This window comes from Chelonoidis abingdonii, chromosome 4, assembly GCF_003597395.2.
Source record: "Chelonoidis abingdonii isolate Lonesome George chromosome 4, CheloAbing_2.0, whole genome shotgun sequence".
In the NCBI taxonomy this organism is placed as follows: domain Eukaryota; kingdom Metazoa; phylum Chordata; order Testudines; family Testudinidae; genus Chelonoidis; species Chelonoidis abingdonii.
In genome coordinates, this window is record NC_133772.1 from 97,241,415 (window position 1) to 97,262,275 (window position 20,861).

The 20,861-nt window shown below is 35.7% G+C and overlaps 1 protein-coding gene across 8 annotated transcripts in view; it reads right to left on the reverse strand.

Annotated features, from left to right (window-relative positions):
* Positions 1 to 20,861, reverse strand: part of CDIN1 (CDAN1 interacting nuclease 1) — a 184,305-nt gene that overhangs the window by 67,811 nt on the left and 95,633 nt on the right. Inside the window, exon 11 of one of the 8 annotated variants that reach the window (XM_032789318.2) lies at positions 12,102 to 12,551. The exons of 4 other annotated variants lie outside the window; for them this stretch is intronic. In XM_032789318.2, the coding sequence (XP_032645209.1) occupies positions 12,527 to 12,551 (25 nt within the window). In that variant the 3' untranslated portion in view covers positions 12,102 to 12,526. Of the gene's footprint in view, positions 1 to 12,101; positions 12,552 to 13,464; positions 13,819 to 15,163; positions 18,518 to 19,006; positions 20,095 to 20,861 lie in introns of those variants that run through there. 3 more of the 8 variants (XM_032789322.2, XM_032789317.2, XM_032789321.2) reach the window with 3 other exon arrangements.

A 20,861-nucleotide genomic window follows, 5' to 3' on the forward strand; every position in this document is an offset into this window, starting at 1 on the left:
ATTGCTACACTGATTACACTCCATTCAAATGTTGAAGGTTCTTGCTGCAAAAAAACCCAAACAAACCTAAAAGAAAGATACAGACTAACACTCTTTTTTTTAAAAATGAAAGCTGAGACTCATCTGCCCATGCCTCCTCAGCTAGTCCTTTGTGTCCCCCTAGTGGATATACCCCACACTTTGGAAGTCACTGCATTAGAGGATACATGCTTATTCCAAGATCCTAATGGATGGGCTGGTTCTTCCTTGCCTATTTAAATGTTAGTCAAGTAGGAAAAATAATAAAGAGGCCACAGCAGAATTAATTCAGGTTTTTCTGGCTTGCAGCAGTCATTGATGGAAAGGAGGCCATGAAGCCTAAAGATTAATATTTACCTTTGCATTATACTTTAAATCCTTGGCAATAGCAGAGTGGCAAGGAGGCACCTTTGGGTAAAAGGATGGGTGTTCCAATAATAACCAGACTAGTTTATCCCACCCATGCAGAAAAGTTATATTGCTCCTGTATTTATTTTAAATCATGTGGGCTACGGCCCTAGCCGGAAGAAGAGACGTTGACTGAACCAAATTTGATTTGTTAAGAAACTCATTTAAATGAGACCTTCACTTTCTGGACATGTCCTTAACTTTCCAGGATGATACATCTTCCATCTTGCTTTAGATTTCCATAGAAAAATTGCATGACCGAAAGCAGCATCTACCAGTTTCTGGTGCACAGTAATACTAGAAGCCCAAATGTAACTTGCTAGATCAGAACCTACATAATTTATCCTAACAGTAAGTGACTAGGTTAACGACAACAAAGGACTGAAGCTGATCCTTAACCATCAATGTCAGTAAAGGACTTCCCTAACATGTTGTTTAATGCATAATAATTTTTAAATAATGAAAAATAAATGATCATTAAAACTAGGGCTGTCAAGCAATTTAAAAAAAATAAGAAGATATACCAATCTCAGAACTGGAAGGGACCTCAAAGGGCCATTGAGTCCAGCCCCCTGCCTTTACTAGCAGGACCAAGTACTGATTTTGTCCCCACCCCTAAGTGGCCTCCTCAAGGATTGAACTCACAACCCTACATTTAGCAGGCCAATGCTCAAACCACTGAGCTATCAAATCTGCAGTGAAAGTGTTCTTAAAATGAATATGTGCTGGGTCATCATCTGAGTCTACTATAACATGAAATATATGGCAGAATGGGGGTAAAACAGAACAAGAGGCACACAATTCTCCCCCAAAGAGTTCAGTCACAAATTTAACTAACACATTATTTTTGTAATGAGGATCATCAGCATGGAAACATGTCCTCTGGGATGATGGCTGAAGCATGAAGTGGCATAAGAATGTTTGGCATATCTAGCACGTAAGTACCCTGCAATGCTGGCTACAAAAGTATCATGTGAATGTCTGTTCTCACTTTCAGGTACATGGTGAATAAGAAGCAGGCAGCAGCATCTCCCATAAATGTAAACAAACTTGTTTGTCTTAGTGATTGTCTGAACAAGTAGGAGGACTGAGTGGACTTGTATGCTCTAAAATTTTACATTGTTTTGTTTTTGAGTGCAGTTATATAACAAAATCTACATTTGTAAGTTACACTTTCACAATGGAGATTTCACTACAGTACTTGTATGAGACTAATTGAAAAATACTATTTCTCAATTTTTACAGTGCAAATATTTGTAGCAAAAATAATAGTGTGCACTGTTTACTTTGTATTCTTTGTTACAGAAATCAATACATTTAAAAATGTAAAAAAATCCTAAAATATTTAATAAATTTCAATGGGTTTTTTTTAATCGCAGTTAATTTCTGAGTTAATTGCATGAATTAATTGTGATTAATTCACAGCCCTAATTAAAACTAATGGTGGTACACAAAAAATGTAGAAAGGGAGGAAAGTTCCTGTAAGGCTTAGAAAGCTCGTATGTGGCAGTACGGCCTACTGACATCTCTTTGAAATGGCTATCATGTTCTTTCACTATGAAAAGTAAACCTAATAGTAACAGTTTTGAAGAAAACAAATGTGAATCAAATGAAACTGATGCAGAAATGTCTATATGAATCTTCACAACACTAATAGCTGGAATAGTAGTAACACTGAGGGATGTGAACTGCTCCATTTATCTGAGGCAGGTGTTAGCTCAGATGCCAAGTGATGATGATTTAAATACCAAAATGGTTTCATTCCTCATGAAAGGAAGGAGGGAGGACCACAATTCACTCACAATTTACTATGAGTGTCATCGCATTTTGGTACTACAAAGGCGTAGCATTTGGGAGATACCGCCACTTATTTTTCCCCCTTCCAAGGGGGGGCCAAGCCCAAGGAGTGTAACAGAACTCTTGGGCATATGCAAACTCTACTTAGGGGAAACCAAGTTTAAGGAATACAATGGAAATCAAAGCCTACACGATTATATTTTGAGCATCTGCACAATTTGTTGTGAAGAATCTCATTTAGACAACTCACATGAGTGGCGCTTGATGTGTGAGTAGAGCTTGGAAGAGTATCACCACTTCCCCTTCCCCTCAAATTTGACGCCTGGTCCCTCCCTAAGAGCTTATCATGTAACTCAGACAAAGTCTATGCACAGAACCAAAGTGTAGTCAAAGAGATGACTATATGAAAGGTTCACAAAGGAAGTAGGATTTGGGAAGGGACTGGAGAGAAGAGGAGGAGGTTGCTTGCAGCCAGCCAAAGATCTATCCCAAGCATAAGGAGTAGCATAAAAGAATGGTGCAAATACAAGACTAGAAGAAAGAGACAAAGACTGTTGCCAGGAGAGTGGACGTAGGAGAGTATAGAGAATTATTATGTGACCATGGAGAAAATTAGTGATGACAACAACTTTAGTAAGTTATGCAATATCTAATTTCAAAAAGAGGTGGTGGCTAAAATTGGAAAGTAATAGAATTTCAAGCTGTTTTAGCCAAGGTTCAGAGGCCAGCTGTAACAGGAGCAGGGATTTTGCAAGAGAAAGACCATTCACCTAAGGCAAAATGAACAATTCTGCTGGCAGCTGTTATCGGAGGATTCATATGGAAAAACTTTTAGAAAATGTAGTCTGACTAGCTGATGCACTGTTAAAGGGTGTCCTTTAAAGTTGCATTAAAAAGTTAAGGAAAATAAAAGCCAAACATTGTAACAGGTGACTAAAGCTCATGAGATTATAATAAAGTCAGTAGAGTAAATGCAAACATATAGTTTATTTTTGTCATCTGGTTTGTCTTAATCACAAGCTAAAAATTCATTTATAACCTGTATACAAAATGCCATGTTTATATCAATATCATATGCAGCTTGCATGAAACAGTATACATTAAAATGAGTAACAGAAATCTGTAATGGTCAAAGACAACCAATAACAAAACCACTAAATTCCAGTTGTCAAACATGATTTACTATGTATATTTCTCCTTTATTCCGTTAAAACAGTAATTATTAAAACTAAAGTGATATGGGTGAGTGTTTATGACTTCTTATTAAAAAGCCTGACTTAGAGCAGTATTCATTTAAGTTTAAGGTTGAAGAAAATCATGCAGAGATCTCTGTTCGATGGCCTAGTGACTTTATATCCTCTTGTCAAACCTCAGCAGTTTTATTTGTAGTGATACATGCTGGAGAAGGTTGAAGGTTAAAGTTGATAGGAGGGCCAACAGGAAAGCCAACCAACTTCTTTCAAAAAATTATAACCTTTAACATATTAGGCTCTGTCGGCAGTTACTGCCAACTTTACAAGTCTACATTTCGTGCACTCTTTACAAATCTTCCCAAAATTCTGGATCAAATGGATCAAGTAAATGCTCTTTGTATTTTCCTACAGTTATTGCTTCCTAACTTCACTACTGTGTAAGCTATTTATTTGTTGATTTTAAAATAATGGTTAGCAAGGATTGACCATTTTTCTAATAGAATTAATTGCCCATAGTTGCTTATTATAATTATCAACTCCTGGTCTCTCCCTTGCCCCAAGGCTCAATTTCCCAACCTCTTCCAAAAGGTTGATCACTAAAATGATCCACAGGACCTCCCCCCACACAAATCAAACCTTTCTTATCCTGCAGTAGTATGCTTCATTTATTAAAACATATGGATATCTAGCTCCTTTCATCATCTTTCCCTGGCACATGTCCAAAGGACCATGACAAGCAGCATCTCTCAGGAATGAAAAATACTCAAATACATGGTAAGGATGTACTATAAAAGAGAGTCCATGATCTTTATATATTCTTTGTGAACAAATGTGTTGAGACAAACAAGTGTTAAGAAGAAAACAACTTGTAACAAAGGATGCACAATTGTGTGAGCGTTTAAACTTTTTCCTAGTTTGCTACTTTCTTCAGAATGCAATATTTGCACCATACAGCACAGGGTTATGGATCGGAAGTATTTTTGAGCTAATGTAAGTCACAAGTAAATTGTGACATTAAAGAACAAACAAATTCAGGGTATCCTTTTCCAATATTTATACTACATTTGTCCCAGGCTAGTTACAAGAAAAATTCAGTTTACAACACAGAACATGGTATTATGTTAAACTATCACTGCATTTGTTAATGTTTATGCAATTTAAAAATTAAAGAACTTTAACCAGTTTCCTTGCAATGCAGTTGACATCTGTGTTGTTATACTTGCAGGTGTACATCAGCCAAACTGTTATGTCGATTCATTAATTATCCATTACTATAATTAGGGAATGTTATGCTTCAAAACGCGTAAGACAAAAACATACATATTATCTGCTTGCTAGAACATGCGATCAATAGGGATGGTAGAAAAATCTCATGTTTAAATGTTTTCAGGTAGCTGTTTTGATTTCCAAAGTCTCTTGATTTTCAACCCCCTATCCCCAGCTAACATGTGGAAAACGTAAAAATTCTGCATTTCATAGCACTATCTAGCTATTGCTACAATGTTAAATATATAAAATTAGATGCACTCGAATAAAATCTGACTAGCTAAATAATACTCAAAAACAGAGTGGAAGCTACAGAAAGGAATGGTGTGTGTGTAAACTCCTTTATATCATTGAAGAGACTGAGGGAGGCTGGTATAATTCTATATAAAGTAAAACATTTAATATCCCATGTTGCCAGTAGCTTTTTGTTCTAGCTGTAATTTAAGAAATAAACACATTCCTCTAAAAAGGTTTAATTTTTCTGGTCATTTCAGATTATGCATTTTTGCCATTGTACATCATATCAAAGAGAGGGAGAGGCCTTTATAGTAAAGGTATAAAAAACCATTTACACTGACTGCTAAATGTGCCATGCTGTATCTGTTTTACTCATACCCTAACATTGTCCAAGAATGGGATAACATAGCAGCATTTTCATTTTAAACTCCACATTTCGGGCGTTTGACATACAAATTTGATCTAGGATATGAGATCATACCTGGGAACTGATCCTAAATCCCAAAGCTAGTTTAATTTGACCACCAGTGAGTTACAAAAGTGGGAAGGAAGGGAAGAATTTGGCTTCTGATTAGTTCACACTAAAGGAATGAGGATGTAGAGTAACACCTCAAGCACAGATGGTGACTGACATCAACTCATTCAAAAGCCTGCTCGATGTTCCGCACTTTTGAAAATTAGGCTACTTACATATGTGCTTAAAATATAGACTTGGGAGCCAAATTTTAGGCACCCATTTTTAAACTGGCTTTGATTTTTATTATATTAATGTCATAATAAAATACTAATAGGATACAGCTATCCCAAAATGCTCAGAATATCCTGAGACTTTCATAGTCAGAACTTGCTATCTTATACCCCAAACTCTAGCTCTCAGAAAGTTTGGAAATTAGAGTCTTTTACTTTCATATTAAACAGAGGTGTACTCTCTTTGATATTCTGCTTCCTAGTAAACGCTCCTCTTCAGTTTCAACCTTTTATAAGGGATCTTTTCAAGCATGCTCTTGGATAGTTGTCCATTTAACTTTGGGAGAGGGATTGCAGCCTCATTGTGTACATATTTCAACTGTCTGTGGCAGGATGACTCTCCCTTCCATCTAGCTGGTATTTTGTCTCCTGACTTTCCCTTATTCTCATTCTTGAAACAGCACATCTTCACAAAGATTATTAAAAAATGAAAAAGTCTGGCAAGTGCTAGATGACACTTAAGGGCTACTTTCAAAAAGATTTTTTCTCGCAAGCTTGGTATTGTGCAACCCTAATATACAATATGTATTATTGACCCAGATTATCCCCTTTAGAACTGCATACGAGGCCTCAGCTACCTTCAAGTCACCATCCCCTTCTCTAGACTCTGTGGGGGCCTTTGCACATGTGCCAAGCTGGCAGAGAGGAGAGAGATTCAATAGGGTCAGTGTGGAAGCCATTCCCTCCTTACTAGTCCCTTGGAGATTAATTAGAAACATCTCCAATTTAGGATATTATTTTTCTGAGACCTCCATAGAAAGATTTCAAGGCAGTCATCACCATAGAGAAGCTATGGCAGTGTGACTCCAATGCAACCATACTGGCAGGGGGTAGTCCTGGGCCAGAGTCAATGTGAGGTGCAAGACTCTACAGTATGGCAAGACCAGGGCTTTTTCCATGGAGGATAACCCTTTCCACAAAGGAAAGATATGAGAAGTTTTCTTCATAGATGGTTCCTATCTCTGAACTCCCTCCCCTAGATTTTTCAGCAGTTAGGGGATCATTTGTAAATTTCCAAACAGTTCTCAATCTTGTCCTTATCCCCTTAATAAGGCATACAAATTAGTGCCAAAAAATGGAGGCAGCTAGATGGTATTTTCCTAATATTTTATGCCAAAGTGTAGTGTGCTCTCCTACTGCATGTTTCCCCAGTTCCTCCAAAAACAATGTACGTATTGGTGGTAAGACTATGAGAGTTTTGAGAAGATTTAAACTTCAATTGAAGTTTTTAGTGCAGGAAGTTGGATTTTTGTAAAAAAAATATTGTACAAAAATATACTGTGCATCTTCCATCCAGGCTTTTAAAAGTATTTTACAAGCCTTATAATACTTTGTACAGTAGTGTTATTTGAATTTTACAGATAGGGAACTTAAAGCACAGAAACATTAAGGAATTTACTCACCATCACACAAGAGATCAGTGGCAGAACTAGGACTTGAACATCTATCTTCCGACTTTTAACAATGTATTATACCCACAATAAGCTAACCTGTCCAATGTCTATTCTGTGTACTGAAACACTGTTGCCAAGAATTAATGATCCACAGAACACAAAGAAGAGTCTCAAAATCATTATACTGGGCTTACTCCTGTTCTGATTATTATTTGCACCTAAAGGCCCTAACCAGGATCAAGGTTCCATTGTGCTAGATACCATACAAATGTCCCCCCAAAATTACAGTATTAAGGCTTTGATCAAAGATTTATGTATGTACTTCTATTAAATTAAAGATGTGTGCAAGTCATTGAAAGAACAGGGCCTAATTTATCAGATTTAAAAATTTTAGTAAAGTTAATGTTTAAAATTAAATATATACAAGTTAAGAAGGAAGGTTCTGTACATCTGGGGTCAGACTTGAGTCATGAGGAATTACAGGTATTGGTTGCAAGGATGAAGAGATACATACATATCACATAACCAGCATAGACCCAGATTGGAGTGCAAGAGTTTTTAAAGTGTCAGTGGATAAGTGGGCTCGGGTACGCCACCCATTGACTGTATAAGGAGTCCAAGTCAGTATCGGTGTAGCGAATAAGTAGGTGGGTGGGGTGCATCCCTTGGCTTGTCAGGGAAGGAAGGGAGTTATTTCCCTGGCCGGCGGTCTCAGTTACCCAATGTGATATTGACAGTGTCCTGTGACGTGTTCCTATAAATGTCTCTGGATCACCTGATGATGTCAGACAACACTACTATTTATGCCAATGAGACAGGATTGGATCCAGTGTGTTGTGTGAAATTATTTAATTTAGGTTTTATACAACATGTACCTATCACAATCTTTGGCTCATTTACCAAAAGTTAAAAAGAGGACAAATTAGTATGTGCATTAAGGACACACAAGCATTTTATACTCTGAATCTGTGATATGAAGGCTTATAATTTTTAGTATGAGTTCAACATAACTGTGAAGGCTTCTTTGGAGCAGCTGCAGAGTACAGTGTGAGAATGCATTTTTAAAATTCCTAAAGGGGTTAAGGAGAGCCTCTGTGCACAATCAGCCTTTCCCTGCTGCACCTGCAGTAGGTGTTGAGCCTGGAAGAAGGAGTTCAAAGGGCAAGGAGAATGAGAAATGCCTGGCTGAAATGTGGAAAATGAGTTGGACTGCTGGCAGACAGAGCCTCCCTGAAGGACAGTAGGCCTACAAAACGGAGCTCAAGGCAGCTGGGAAGCAGAGTGGCAGAAAATGAGTCTGTCCAGGATTCTGCATGCTGGCCGAGGGGCCTGTAAGAATCAGGAAAACTCCTGGCTGAGTCAGGGATTGTCCTGCCAGAGGAATAGGAAAAACTCTCTTGCAGCAGAACCAGCTGCTAAGAAGCTCTGCAGCGAGCCTAGATGCTTAAAGAAAGCAGGGATGACACACTAGAGAGAGGATAATGCAAAGGCCCAAGACAGGGCAAGGTAAAAAGTGGTAGAAGGAGGTAGCAATCTGTGTAGTGAGGCCTTGATTGTCTATTCAAAGGTCTCTGGACTGAAACCCAGCAGAGCGGGAGGGCCTGGGCTCCCCTTCCAGCCCACTGAGTAAGATGGAGCAGACTCCTCTCTTCTGACAAGGGGTAAGAACTATTGAAGACCCCCTGATACCAGGGTTAAGAATGAATGTGTGTCGACTTGAACAAAAGGAATGCGGTAGGAGGAGGAAATTAAACACCTGTTAGAAAAATGTCAATTTAGATTTATACGTTTTATTGTAGCCAGTTTTCATCCTGATACACACCTGTGCACATATAAAAATTACCACTGAAATACAATCGTCATCTCTTGGGTGTCTCACAGCAACATTAACAGCATAAATCAAACTATGAAACAATTTAAGGGAGTAAATAAAGACCACTCTGTACACACACACACACACACACACACACACACACACACTCTTTTCAAGATTTTGACTTGAGTGCTACGGGTCCCACAAAGGGGAATAAAACCAGAGCAATCTTGTGGAAACAGAGGAGAGAGGCAGCATGGAGGAAAAGAGAAGCAGTTTCTCATACAACAGCATAGCACAGACAGGCAGTTAGTTGCTAAACTCTGCAGGAGGGAAAAGGATGTGAAGAGAGGCACAGTCTGGCATCGGTACTATGGGTGACGTGTTCTTCTCTGAAATCTGCATACCGTACGCAGAAAAATGTTTAAGATTTATGTTACTTGTACTCTATACATTATCAGGGTATATGTCATTTAAGCATTTCACCAGTGTACCTCGGGCCCTCCTTTTCTCTGCTGATGGCATGTAGTAGTCCAGTTTCCTCTTGACTGTAAAACTTTGGTCTAATTTTGGCTATTGGGTTTAGTGCAGTGGTTCTCAAAGCTGGTCTGCTGCTTGTTCAGAAAAAGCCCCCAGTGGGCCGGGCTGGGCTGGTTTGCTTACCTGTTGCGTCCGCAGGTTCGGCCAATCGCAGCTCCCACTGGCTGCGGTTCGTCGCTCCAGGCCAAGGGGGGCTGTGGGAAGGGCGGCCAGCACATCCCTCAGCCCGCGCTGCTTCCTTACATATGTTTATATTTTACATCTTGTATATAATTGCTATATATAAATGTTTAAGGCCAGTGAGAGCCGCGATCGGCCGAACCTGCAGATGAGGCAGGTAAACAAACCAGCCCAGCCCGCCAGGGGCTTTCCTTGAACGAGTGGAGGACTGGCTTTGAGAACCTGGTTTAGTGTATGGGTCCTGGATGGTGTTAGTGACCTGTGATATACAAGAGGTCAGAGCGGATGATCTGGTGGTCCTTTCTGGCCTTAAGCTCTGTGAGAGAGCTGCCATGCCCAACCACGCTTTGAATGCACAGTAATGAGGAGAGTGGTAGGCTACATACAGAACAGAGCAATCTCTCATGTTTAGACAATGTTTAGCAGGATGTTGTTTATCTTGTCCCATAGGTCACCGCCTAATGTGTGAAACAGAGGTTGTGCCATCTGCCCCGCCATAGTTCTGCGAATGACATTCACTTCAGGGCAGCATGTGATAAATTTTATCACCATCAAAGAAAAGCATTTTTTCAGACAGCATTCCTGTGCCCTGCAAGTTCTTGTGCTGAAGAGAAACACAGGGTTCTTGAATATTAAAAATTAAAGACAATGTAAGTACCAATAGTTTCCAGAATAGTAAATGTTTTTCTATTCACATGGTCTGCCACTCCCAGACACAGTGAAAATGCTGTGAATTAAGAATCCCAACTTAATTTCTTAGAGGATTTAGCAAGACCTCCAATGTTATTTTAAAGTAACTTTGTTTGTTATTAATACACTTTGGATTGTTCCTGAGTCAGCAGTTACAATTATAAAACTGGCAGAAAGAAGAGTTTCTCAACGAAGTGTAGTCATTTGTTGAAAATGCACTTCCATGAAGTTGTTTTATCTGTAAGAGAAAGTCCACTAACAGACAGAATACTTGCACACAGAATAATTTGGTGCTATGACAAAACAACTGGTCAGTGTAAATGATGTCTGTGCAGTAGGGTGCGAGCAAACTGAACTTACAAAAACCTTCATAGGAAAGGATAACACTGAACAAGGGATCCTAGCTCCAAAAGGAGAACAAGTCAGAGTTATTTACAAGCTAGTTTGCTAAAAGCAATCTAGTTCAGTGCAGCTGTCAGACACAGTACTAATTAAACTTTTTGACTAATTTCAAAGAAAAACATGAGCTTTCACCTTTTTTGACATAAGTGAAAATATTATTGGTAAACATAAGGTATTTCATTTAAGAGGGAAAATATTAATACTTGGAATACACTCAAATATAAATACATACTATCCTATCTAGACACCTCTGGTTAATAAATGCACATAGTGTGTACACTCCCACACACTTTTATTGCTGTGAACAAAATGTCTATTAAATTATGCTGATCATTTTTGCATTTAAATGTAGTAAGACACTTTTATATTACCAAGTTAATTGTTCACTTAATTTTTGAGATGATAAACATAATAGGGCAGCAGATTTTTTTTTCAAACTTACAGAAAAAGTCAAATAATTCTAATTATTTAAACAAAAAAATGTACTCTAATGTATTACATATAGCTCTTAAATTAAAAGCTAAAGAATATTAAATAAATGGTTCACTGTTCTGTGACTCAAACAATAGTTTCACATCAGACTTTTCCTCATCCTTGGTAATGTATTAACATTATGAAATTTTATAACACTTCAAATTTCTTTGAAACAAAAAGTCTATTTTACTTTTTAATTAAATCTATTTCTCTGAAAGGTCTTTAAAGGCTCTACAAACTACCTTGCATTTTATTATTGCTGACAGTTATCTAAACCACGCTTGAATGCTCTCTTTATCCTTTAGTGAACAATTGAAAGATCATATGCTAAGAGACTTGTGCTTTCTCTTCTTCTTGCCCTGTAATTAAGGCATTTAAATACATTTCTTCATAGCAGTTAAGAGAGCACACTGTAAAAAATCATGAACTGAGACAATTTTGAGTTTAGCAACCACAAATATATGCAACATAAATTTGTCTCAATGGTAAATATAAAAAACAGAACAAAAAAAAAGCCTCTTGAAATCACATAATGAATTTACAGAACGCATGGACTGAAAAGATTTCGTTTGGTTGTTTTACGATAGTTAAATGATCTATGGTAGTTTGACAATACTACCACCACATTGTTAGCTATCCTACAAGGAAGGTAAACATTTATATCAAACACACATTTGTCAATAATATTTTAGTTTTTAATAGGTTTTTTTTGCACTATAAAGAAAATGGAGGGAGAGGCATGAGGAGGACAACATGGATGGAAGGAATTACCATATGGTTATTACAACAAATCTGATAAATGTATTATAATAAATATTTGCCATTATACATTTAGAGCAACAGACATATGCTTTATAAAACGTTAAAACAGATAAAACAAACAAATTTCTGAAACTGCAGTTTTTCTAAACTGAAGAATTCTTATATTAATGTACTGCACCCTTTTTGACACAAACATGATATTAAGAAGTTTCTTTCACATTATGAAAGGAATTCAGCATGTATACAGGCCAAGCATTTCTATATAGCAATTATACACAAGATATAAAGTATAAAGTGTATCTTAGACATAGAAATGCTTTAGGAAATATTCTATATGAATTGAGATTAGCTGAGCACAGAGCATATCCCTTACAAGTAAATCTAGTTTCTGTGGCAGAAGTTCTTTATGTTGTTGTCTCAATCAAATGTTAAAAGATATGTTGTACTAAGTTATGTTTTTTCTTAAGACAGATGAGAATAAGAAAAATAATTTTTAAAAAGTTGTCAGCATGTTGTATTATGAACAACCTTATTAGTCCTTTACAATTATAATAGGTACCTCTGGACAAGATCGAGCAGACATGACAAATGTTTCTGACTTCTTTTTAAATCGAACCTGGAAGGTCATCGCTGAACAAACAGAATACTGTACACCTGGGGTCATAAATTGTTGAAGATGACAAAAATGTAAGTTTATTTTTTTGTTCTATAAAATAAATGAATACGTTATTCCGTTTGGAATGTCCTTTTATCCCTGCTTGATTTTATACTTGAAAGAGATAGGTAACTTTTTTTCTTAATTTTTTATACGTGTCAATTTAATTTTTATATTATGTCCTTCTGAATCCAACTGACAATATTAGCATTGTCTTTCAAATAACTACTGCACTTTCTAAATGTAGTCTTCTGTATGGCTTTCTAATAAATTCTTACCTTTGCTTGTATTTGCTCACCATCATGATGGCAAAACTGTAAACACTTTAAGAAAAAACAGTCCACAAATTTGGAATTTGATATCTTGTCTTTAATTTCATTTCTTAAAGCGTACAGGAAAAATGCTAGCAGTTATTCTCAATGAATCTGGTCAAGAAAAAAAATACATTTATTATTTCTGCTAACATTTTTATATTTTGTTTTTAGGATCATTTAACAGGACTGGTAGTTTCTGATTAAATTTAATTTGTGTGGAGCTAAACAATAACAAATTACTGGAACTGTAAACATATTAATAACTGTCGCATTTAAATCTTGTGCTATAGTTTTAAGGGGAAGTATACAGAATGAATTAGAGATCCAAAAACTCCTGATGGACATTAGTACTGTAAGACAAATGAAAATGAAACGTTAACTGAAAAGAAAATAGGTTAGGTCAAATGAAAATGTAAATCAACAAGATTTGGATAGTACTCAGATCAACAGATTTAGCTAATAAAAGTTCATACAGATCAGTGATCATACAGTTTGAAACAAATATGAAATATGAATGACTTTAAAAGGAATAATATGAAAAGTACAACAGTAATCGGATATAAAATTACCAAAATTCAAGGGAAGGAAATTCAAACTGAAATGTGTGATGGGCAATTATGTACCTATTTTGACAATTCTCAGTGGTCAAGTTTTTAAAGTATGACACAGAAACCTTAACCTATCTATAGATGAGTGATAAATGAGGCATTCTGAGTCATTACAGTCCCATAAATCACTTTATTTAACTGCTGACGGCTTTTATCAGATCTAACCTTTTCAAGCTTCTATTAGTGTGCTAGCATTTTCAACTTTGACACATATGAAATTTACAAATTCTGCAGCTGATTAACTCTGGACAGAAGCTCACTGCCATCATTGCCTTCTTCAAGTTGGGTTAGACCGTAAGTGTCTCAAAAACTCTCACTCACTATAGGACAAAAATCTCAATTAATGTACAGGGCTGTATTTCAAGGGTACAAAATAGTTTTCCTTCTGAAGCAAATAAATGAAACAATGCTTTCTGCTGCACTCAGCAATGTTCAGCAAACTTAGGAAACAGTCTGCAATTTAAAAATTATATGCATAAGAGGTAAAATCCATATAACTTAATAACTGGAAGTTGGAAGAATAATTTTCTTTTACTTATCCTGGTTTTAAATTCCAATTAGAAATTTTAAATTAAATTGATGAACTCTGACAGCTATTTGAAAAGCCACAACATAAAGAAATCAAACAAGACTACAATCATAAACTCTAGAGCTATAAGCTAATCTTCATCATGGACCCAGTTATTATGGGAATGCACAGCCTTTTCCATGGGAACTTTTACTAAACTTCTTCTGAACTAAAATAAAAGGGAATTAAATGCCTTACATCGTCAGGCTCAAAACATGTATTTTCATAATTTATAATTACAAATGTGTAGTACTTTATATAATTCAGATATTACACACACACACACACTGAAACTTTCAAGGAAATACATTTACAAGATTTAATTGAAAGAGACGTTGAAACAAAGCTCAAGTTTAAAGAGATACTGTCTTTAATAATAATAGTTAGACTGAAGAAATCTTGATGTTGGTTGTGTGACCACTGGAAGCCTGGTACTTCAGATGGTATTAGTTTTGATAAGAACTAACTAGACATCAGACCTAAACAATGAAACCTGAAGAGACAGGCTCAGACTACGCAAATAGGAATATCTGCAGAGACCCTCCCGCGGCAGATTGCCTCTTGTTGACAAACGACAAATCTTAGAAAACAGTGGGCGAAGGACAACTTTTCTTCAGCATTATAGCTAACACAGCCTTGTAATGTCAGTGTCTAAGGTCTATCCATGACAAATTAAAAACTTTATTTCACACATCACAGAAGCTATGCAGTTACTTTTTGACAATTCAGATGTAAATCCTGGAATGCATATGAATATTCATGACAAAGTCATATTTATCATTTAAAACAAAAGGACATGACTTCTTCGTGTTCATATCAAAGACCAGTGATGGATGAGGCCAAGCTAATCAAAGACAAACCAAAAAGAACACAGATGTTTGCTACTCCTGATTAAAAGAGGAAAAGACTAGTCCAAAAGAACTACTGACAATCTAAAAATGTTTATAAATACATTGTGTGTGTACACGTGTGGGTATGTATGTGTATGTATGTATATATATGTTTAGAAATTTCTATGTTCGTAAATAAGCAATAATTAAAATAATTATTTTACATAAAGTCAAAAGAAGCCAGAGGTAGTCAAGAAAAAACAGAAGCTTTGAATAATTCAAATATTTTTATTATGGATAAACAATTTTAGTCTCTTATGTAGTTACACAAGTTCCACTCATAATAATGTAAATAATTCTAACTTATTATAATTTGTTTTTATTGACATATTTCTGGGTTTTAGTGACACTTGCGTAGTGTGTGCCCTAAATTTTACATTTCTTTATGGTTACATAGTATAAATATAAATGTGTACTTGTGCATAAATACAACTTTTGAAAATGGTATGATGATGGTCAGAGAAGGGGATTGGGAGTCAGAATTCAGGGCTCAGTTCCCAGCTCTTGCAATGTCTGGTGATACTCAGCAAGTCATTTAAACTTCTGTGCGCCATTTTACTCCTATATAAAATGTATTAACCTATATCCCCATCCTCTCACTCTATCTGAGATATAGACCCTGATTCAGCAAAGCATGTAAGTACATATCTAACTAACTATATGAGTAATCGCACTGAAATCAATGAAAGGACTGTTATGTACTACATATGTTTGTACAGTGTCTAGGCCAACAGGATCCCATCTGGGTGGCATACAGATTCTATCATAATATAAATGTTAAACAATGATGTTAACACCCAAGTGCTTAAAAGTTAGGAACATGCTTAAATATCTTGCTGAATCTTGTACATAGTTTTCTACCTTCAGCGGCCAGCATCTCAGGGACTTGCTTAAGAACAGGAAGTATTTAGATACGATAGTTACAGGTTCAATAGAAAAACCTAAGGCAGAGTTAGAAAACTAATCAGGTATCTCCTATTGCATGGAAACGTATGTCCACTGTATCTTGCCAGTGTGGTGTTCTGAGAAACTTAGATGAAAAGTGCCATAGATTTTAAACTCAGAATTGGAGTGACAAAAGGAAAAAGTCACTGCATGGCAGGTTTTATGCATAATCAAATCTGTTCACACAGGCTATGCAGTACTGTAATCACAGCTTTGTTTATGAGATTTACAATAAACACAATACTTAAATTCTGATCTGGTATGATTGATATGATCTCTGCCAGCAACCTAATATACCCAATTATATATCGGGTCCCTAATATTCAGTACAGTAAGGCAATCATGAAGGATCTATTAAAAGGTCCATCTTATAAACTATTGAAAATTAAGGCCTAAATTGCTCATCTGAGTGCCCTTCAACATAAATCACACTGCTGATATTTGCATAGAACTAATACAACAAAAGAGATCTTCTTTGCTGTGATGAGTGTATTAACATTTTTGCTATTATTAAAATTATGATCTTCAGCTGACCCATTAAAGACCAATTTCCACATCATAACACGTTTCAATGATCTAATTCTATTTTCCCTAACTTTTAAAGGATCTTTTAAAATAAAATAAAATAAAAAAAATCTTGTCTTGGCACCTTAAAACGAATTACTTGTTATAGAGATGTTGATGTGCTTAATGCAAAGATCTCAACTGCCTTCTCCAACCTAAAATAGATAACTGTAGCTCTGTGAAGGCAGTTTCTTGTGTTTAAGAAACAAGAAGTCCCCACAATCCATATTAGCTCCCAGGGTACACCATAATGCAGCCATCTTCTATACATAATCTCAGTTTCCTCATCTTTAATCTGGAAGAACCACTCTCAAAAAGACTGAAAGGTAATTTGAAGTCCATATTGACACTGTATTTATCTGCTCCTAAGTCAAGATCTCCAAGGCACAGGGAATTTGTGCAACATTAAACAAGACTGCTGTCCTTTTGCCCGGCACAGATCAACAAACAAACTTCATTTTACATCTCAAGCTGCACTTAAATTTTTCAAATCCACTCAGCCTCTTGTTTTCATGTGCTTTACTGTGAGAGAGTTCTGTCTCTAATTGGCTTTTGACTTTATTTACTTTTTTTTCATATATTAATACAAGTAGTTTTATACTCCAGATATAGTAATTTAATATTAATAAATAAAGGTGTTTTTATAAGAAAATTCTTCCACCTTTAGGCCCTGTTTTGAAAAAATTACTGAAAGCCTAATATATTTAATATTCAATAGCATGTGAATAATTTTTATGCAACTCTGATAGTTAGAAAGATAGATGATCTAATAATTGCGTTATCTATCAAAATATTCAGATGTATAAGAGGCTACTAAAAAGATTGATGACTGAGAAAGTCCACTGATTCTCTAGCCATCATATGCACGCATTTGGCTAGACAACATTTTTCGCTGCCTTCACAAGCAAGCTTCATTACCCATCACTCCACCGAAAAGAGTTTATTATGAGGCTGCCATCTTGGCAAGACTATTATTTAGATGATAAATGTTGGGGAGAAAAGTGTGTCTAGTTTTTTTTTTTTGGTAAGATGAGCTTTTTGACAGATAAAACAAACAGCATCTACATTTCTAATTAACTTAAATTTGGCAGATACAAATACAGGTCAGTAAAGCTATGATATACTACTAGATTATTTTCTGTCTGAATTTTGTCCTTAATTTGTAAAATGTAAATTAACTAATTAGAGGAAAAGCAGCATTATTTGTGACAAAATGCTTCTGTTAGTTCTGTGCTTGACATTTATTATCAACTGTACGTCCTTATTCTAAGTTCTAATAGATGTATAATTATACTTATATTAATATTAAGTTTTTCATCTTTGAAACTAAAATGAAAAAGTTTCAGTTTTTGAGAAAATACACCACATTATACAATATGCAAGTACACTACATATTCTAAGTTTTGTTTTATTTAAAGTGCTCTGCTGTTTATGTATGTGTGTGTAGCAGTATACACAATTTTTCAGAAGATTATGGTATCTTTATTGCACACAGAGGGTGGCCAACAATAAAAACAATTATGTTTTGTACATTTATACTACAAGTTAACACTCCTTTCACACTCTCAATACCCTGCCCAATTGTCACTTCAAATGGATTAGAAGAACATTTACTGAATTACATGAAGGAGGGGGAAGTAAATTTGCTTGCTGAACCTTAAGAATAACCAACCTGGCCTTATTACATTAAAATATACGATGCAATAGTTTACAGAAGTTTTTTAAAGATATTCCTAGGTAGATAAAGACTCAACAATAAGAAATACATTGAAAATGTCAGATGTAAATGTCAATTAAAAATTACAAGGAGTTCTGAAAGGTAAGGTCTGTGAGGACTGACATTCTTTGACATAGTGGAGTGTCTGTGACCAGGCCTTTGGCAAACATAGCAGGATCTATGCTGTCAGCTCATATTGTACATAAACTTAGATGCTTGTCTAATCTGAATGAGAAATACCAGGGAAATTGGAGCTGAAGCCTTGCAGTTATCTATGTGGAAGCTGAAAGCGCTCTATCTGTACTACGTGATAGTCTCCAATGACATAACAATATCTGAAAGGGTGGAGAAAAATATAAAGAAAAATAATTCAAACAAAGATATATAGTGCCCTGTATACTACTGTAAAAGCTGAGAAAGCAATAAACCAGCAGTCAAAGGATAGGTTCTAATCCATTTATAATGAATATCCTAATTTGAAATATATGTATAAAACATTTTATATGGAAAAATATATTGTAATTCATGTTTATTTGACATTTATCATTCAAATTTAAATTTTAATCTAAATTTTATGTGGATTTGTTCCCTCTTTGCTTTGGCAATGCACAAGTGACTTTTGATACAGAGTGAAACAATCTAAAATGATCCTGGAAATTAATACAACTGTAGAAGTTGTCAACACAAGATGTAGATATTTCTCACTGAAACCACATGTTCAACTCTCTAAATCATCTTGTTAAGGATAAGACTATTGCCCAAACACTGAAACAAATTATTTTGGGCTACTTGTTTTGAACAAATTCTTTGCACAAACTACATAATTAGTCAGAATATGTGTTGATATTTTTGTAAATCTCATTAAACAATATGGCCACAACAAGGATTTATGTACAAAGTTGTTGAAAATAAGGTACATGTGGGATCTTCCTTTTTATAAAATGTGCATGTATGTTTGTATACACATACTGATTGTTTTGTATGATCAAAAGGACAGATACTGATATTCTTGATTTATTTACAAAGCTGGTGCTCTGTAAGCAGACAATTTTAAACAACTGGCTCTCCTTTTAGTTTAGAAATGCTTTTTTTTGGTCTACTAATAAGACTATCTTCACTTCCTGCTATTAAAATTAGCAGACAGATTTGATAAGAGTAATTAATTTAGTTTTCATAAAAAGAATGTTTGAGTCATAAATTGTTGAATGTACATTATTTTCTGTTTAAACAAGGATAATTTGGTTGAATAATAAAAAGTGATCATAAAACTCTAAGACCATTCATGTACATTTTCTAAAACTAGTTTACTACTTCTGACAGAGGAGTCCAAAAAAACCAAAACAAAAAAAATCCAACAACAAACCAACAAAAAACAAAAAAATTGTAGCATGAGTGAAATTCTACAAACATCAGATAGCTAAACTGACCCCAAGTCTCCCAGTGTTGCAGTAAGGTCAAAAACTTTCAGCACTGTACCAGTGTGTCAAAATATGTCAACAAACCATCATACTGCAGGAAGAAGAATGACCTTTCAGTTCTTTATGTGTGGGCTGCCAATGAAGCTCTGGATACTGGGTATGCATGAACAGTTTTCCTAGCTACTTGACAAATGCAACTCCCAAGGTTTCCTCTAAATCTGGTTGTCAAACCACTAGGTTTCAACTCACTGGTACAACTTTCGAAGCCCACATACTATTGGAGACTAGTGATGCTGTTATAAAAATGCATGATTTCAACATATCCACAAAATAATTTTCCTTTACTTCAACCAAATCGATAAAATTATTACTTAAACATTATTTGGATGAACAGATGTCAAGCTCTTTCAAACAGCTTAGTAGAAAAAAAGATCATCATTCTGATGTTCCAATTCCCAGTTTTTTCTTGTGTGATAAATCCTGATAGTCAATTTCTAATCCATGAAACAAAAAACAAATACTAAATTGTATGTGATCTGAACCGAATCCTATATATTTCTACCTTTCTTATCAGCCAAACACACTTTTTGGTTCCATTGGCGTGATGTTGCACTCCGTATGCTTCATGGAAATATGCTTATGAATATGACATAACTGGAATATGCTTTACACTAAATACCCTTTGTATGGTGTCATTAGAAAGCTTGTAATCTACTAAGTGTGTTCATCCTATTTGTTTGCATGTATTATTTCTAAATCTGGAGTTAGGAGAATAAATCCTACTTTTATACTTAATAAAATCACTTTTGTTTATTAATAACCCCAGAGTAAGTGATTAATACCTGGTGGAGCAAAGAGCTGTGCATCTCTCTCTATCAGTGTTATAGAGGATGGACAATTTATTAATTTATCCTGTATAAGCTTTATACAGAGTAAAATGGATTTACTTGGGGTTCAGGCTCCCAGAAAGGCTGAACACTGGGCACTGGGAAAGTCCCTGTTAACTGACAAGACCCTAGGCTAAGTGAATCTCAGTTTCAGTGAACTGCAGAGAGGCATGGTCTAACCTCTGGGTCTGTGCTGGAGCTGACTGGAGTGTCTAACTCAGCAAGACAGGAGTGGAGGGACACCTGTTCTGGCAGGAAGGTTGCTCTCGGTATCCCAGCTCATCAAGTGACTGTCTCAAGGCGAGTCTCTGCGACCAAACCCACCACAAGGGCTTCTAAGATTATTTTCATTTTACCATTATGATTTTAGATGT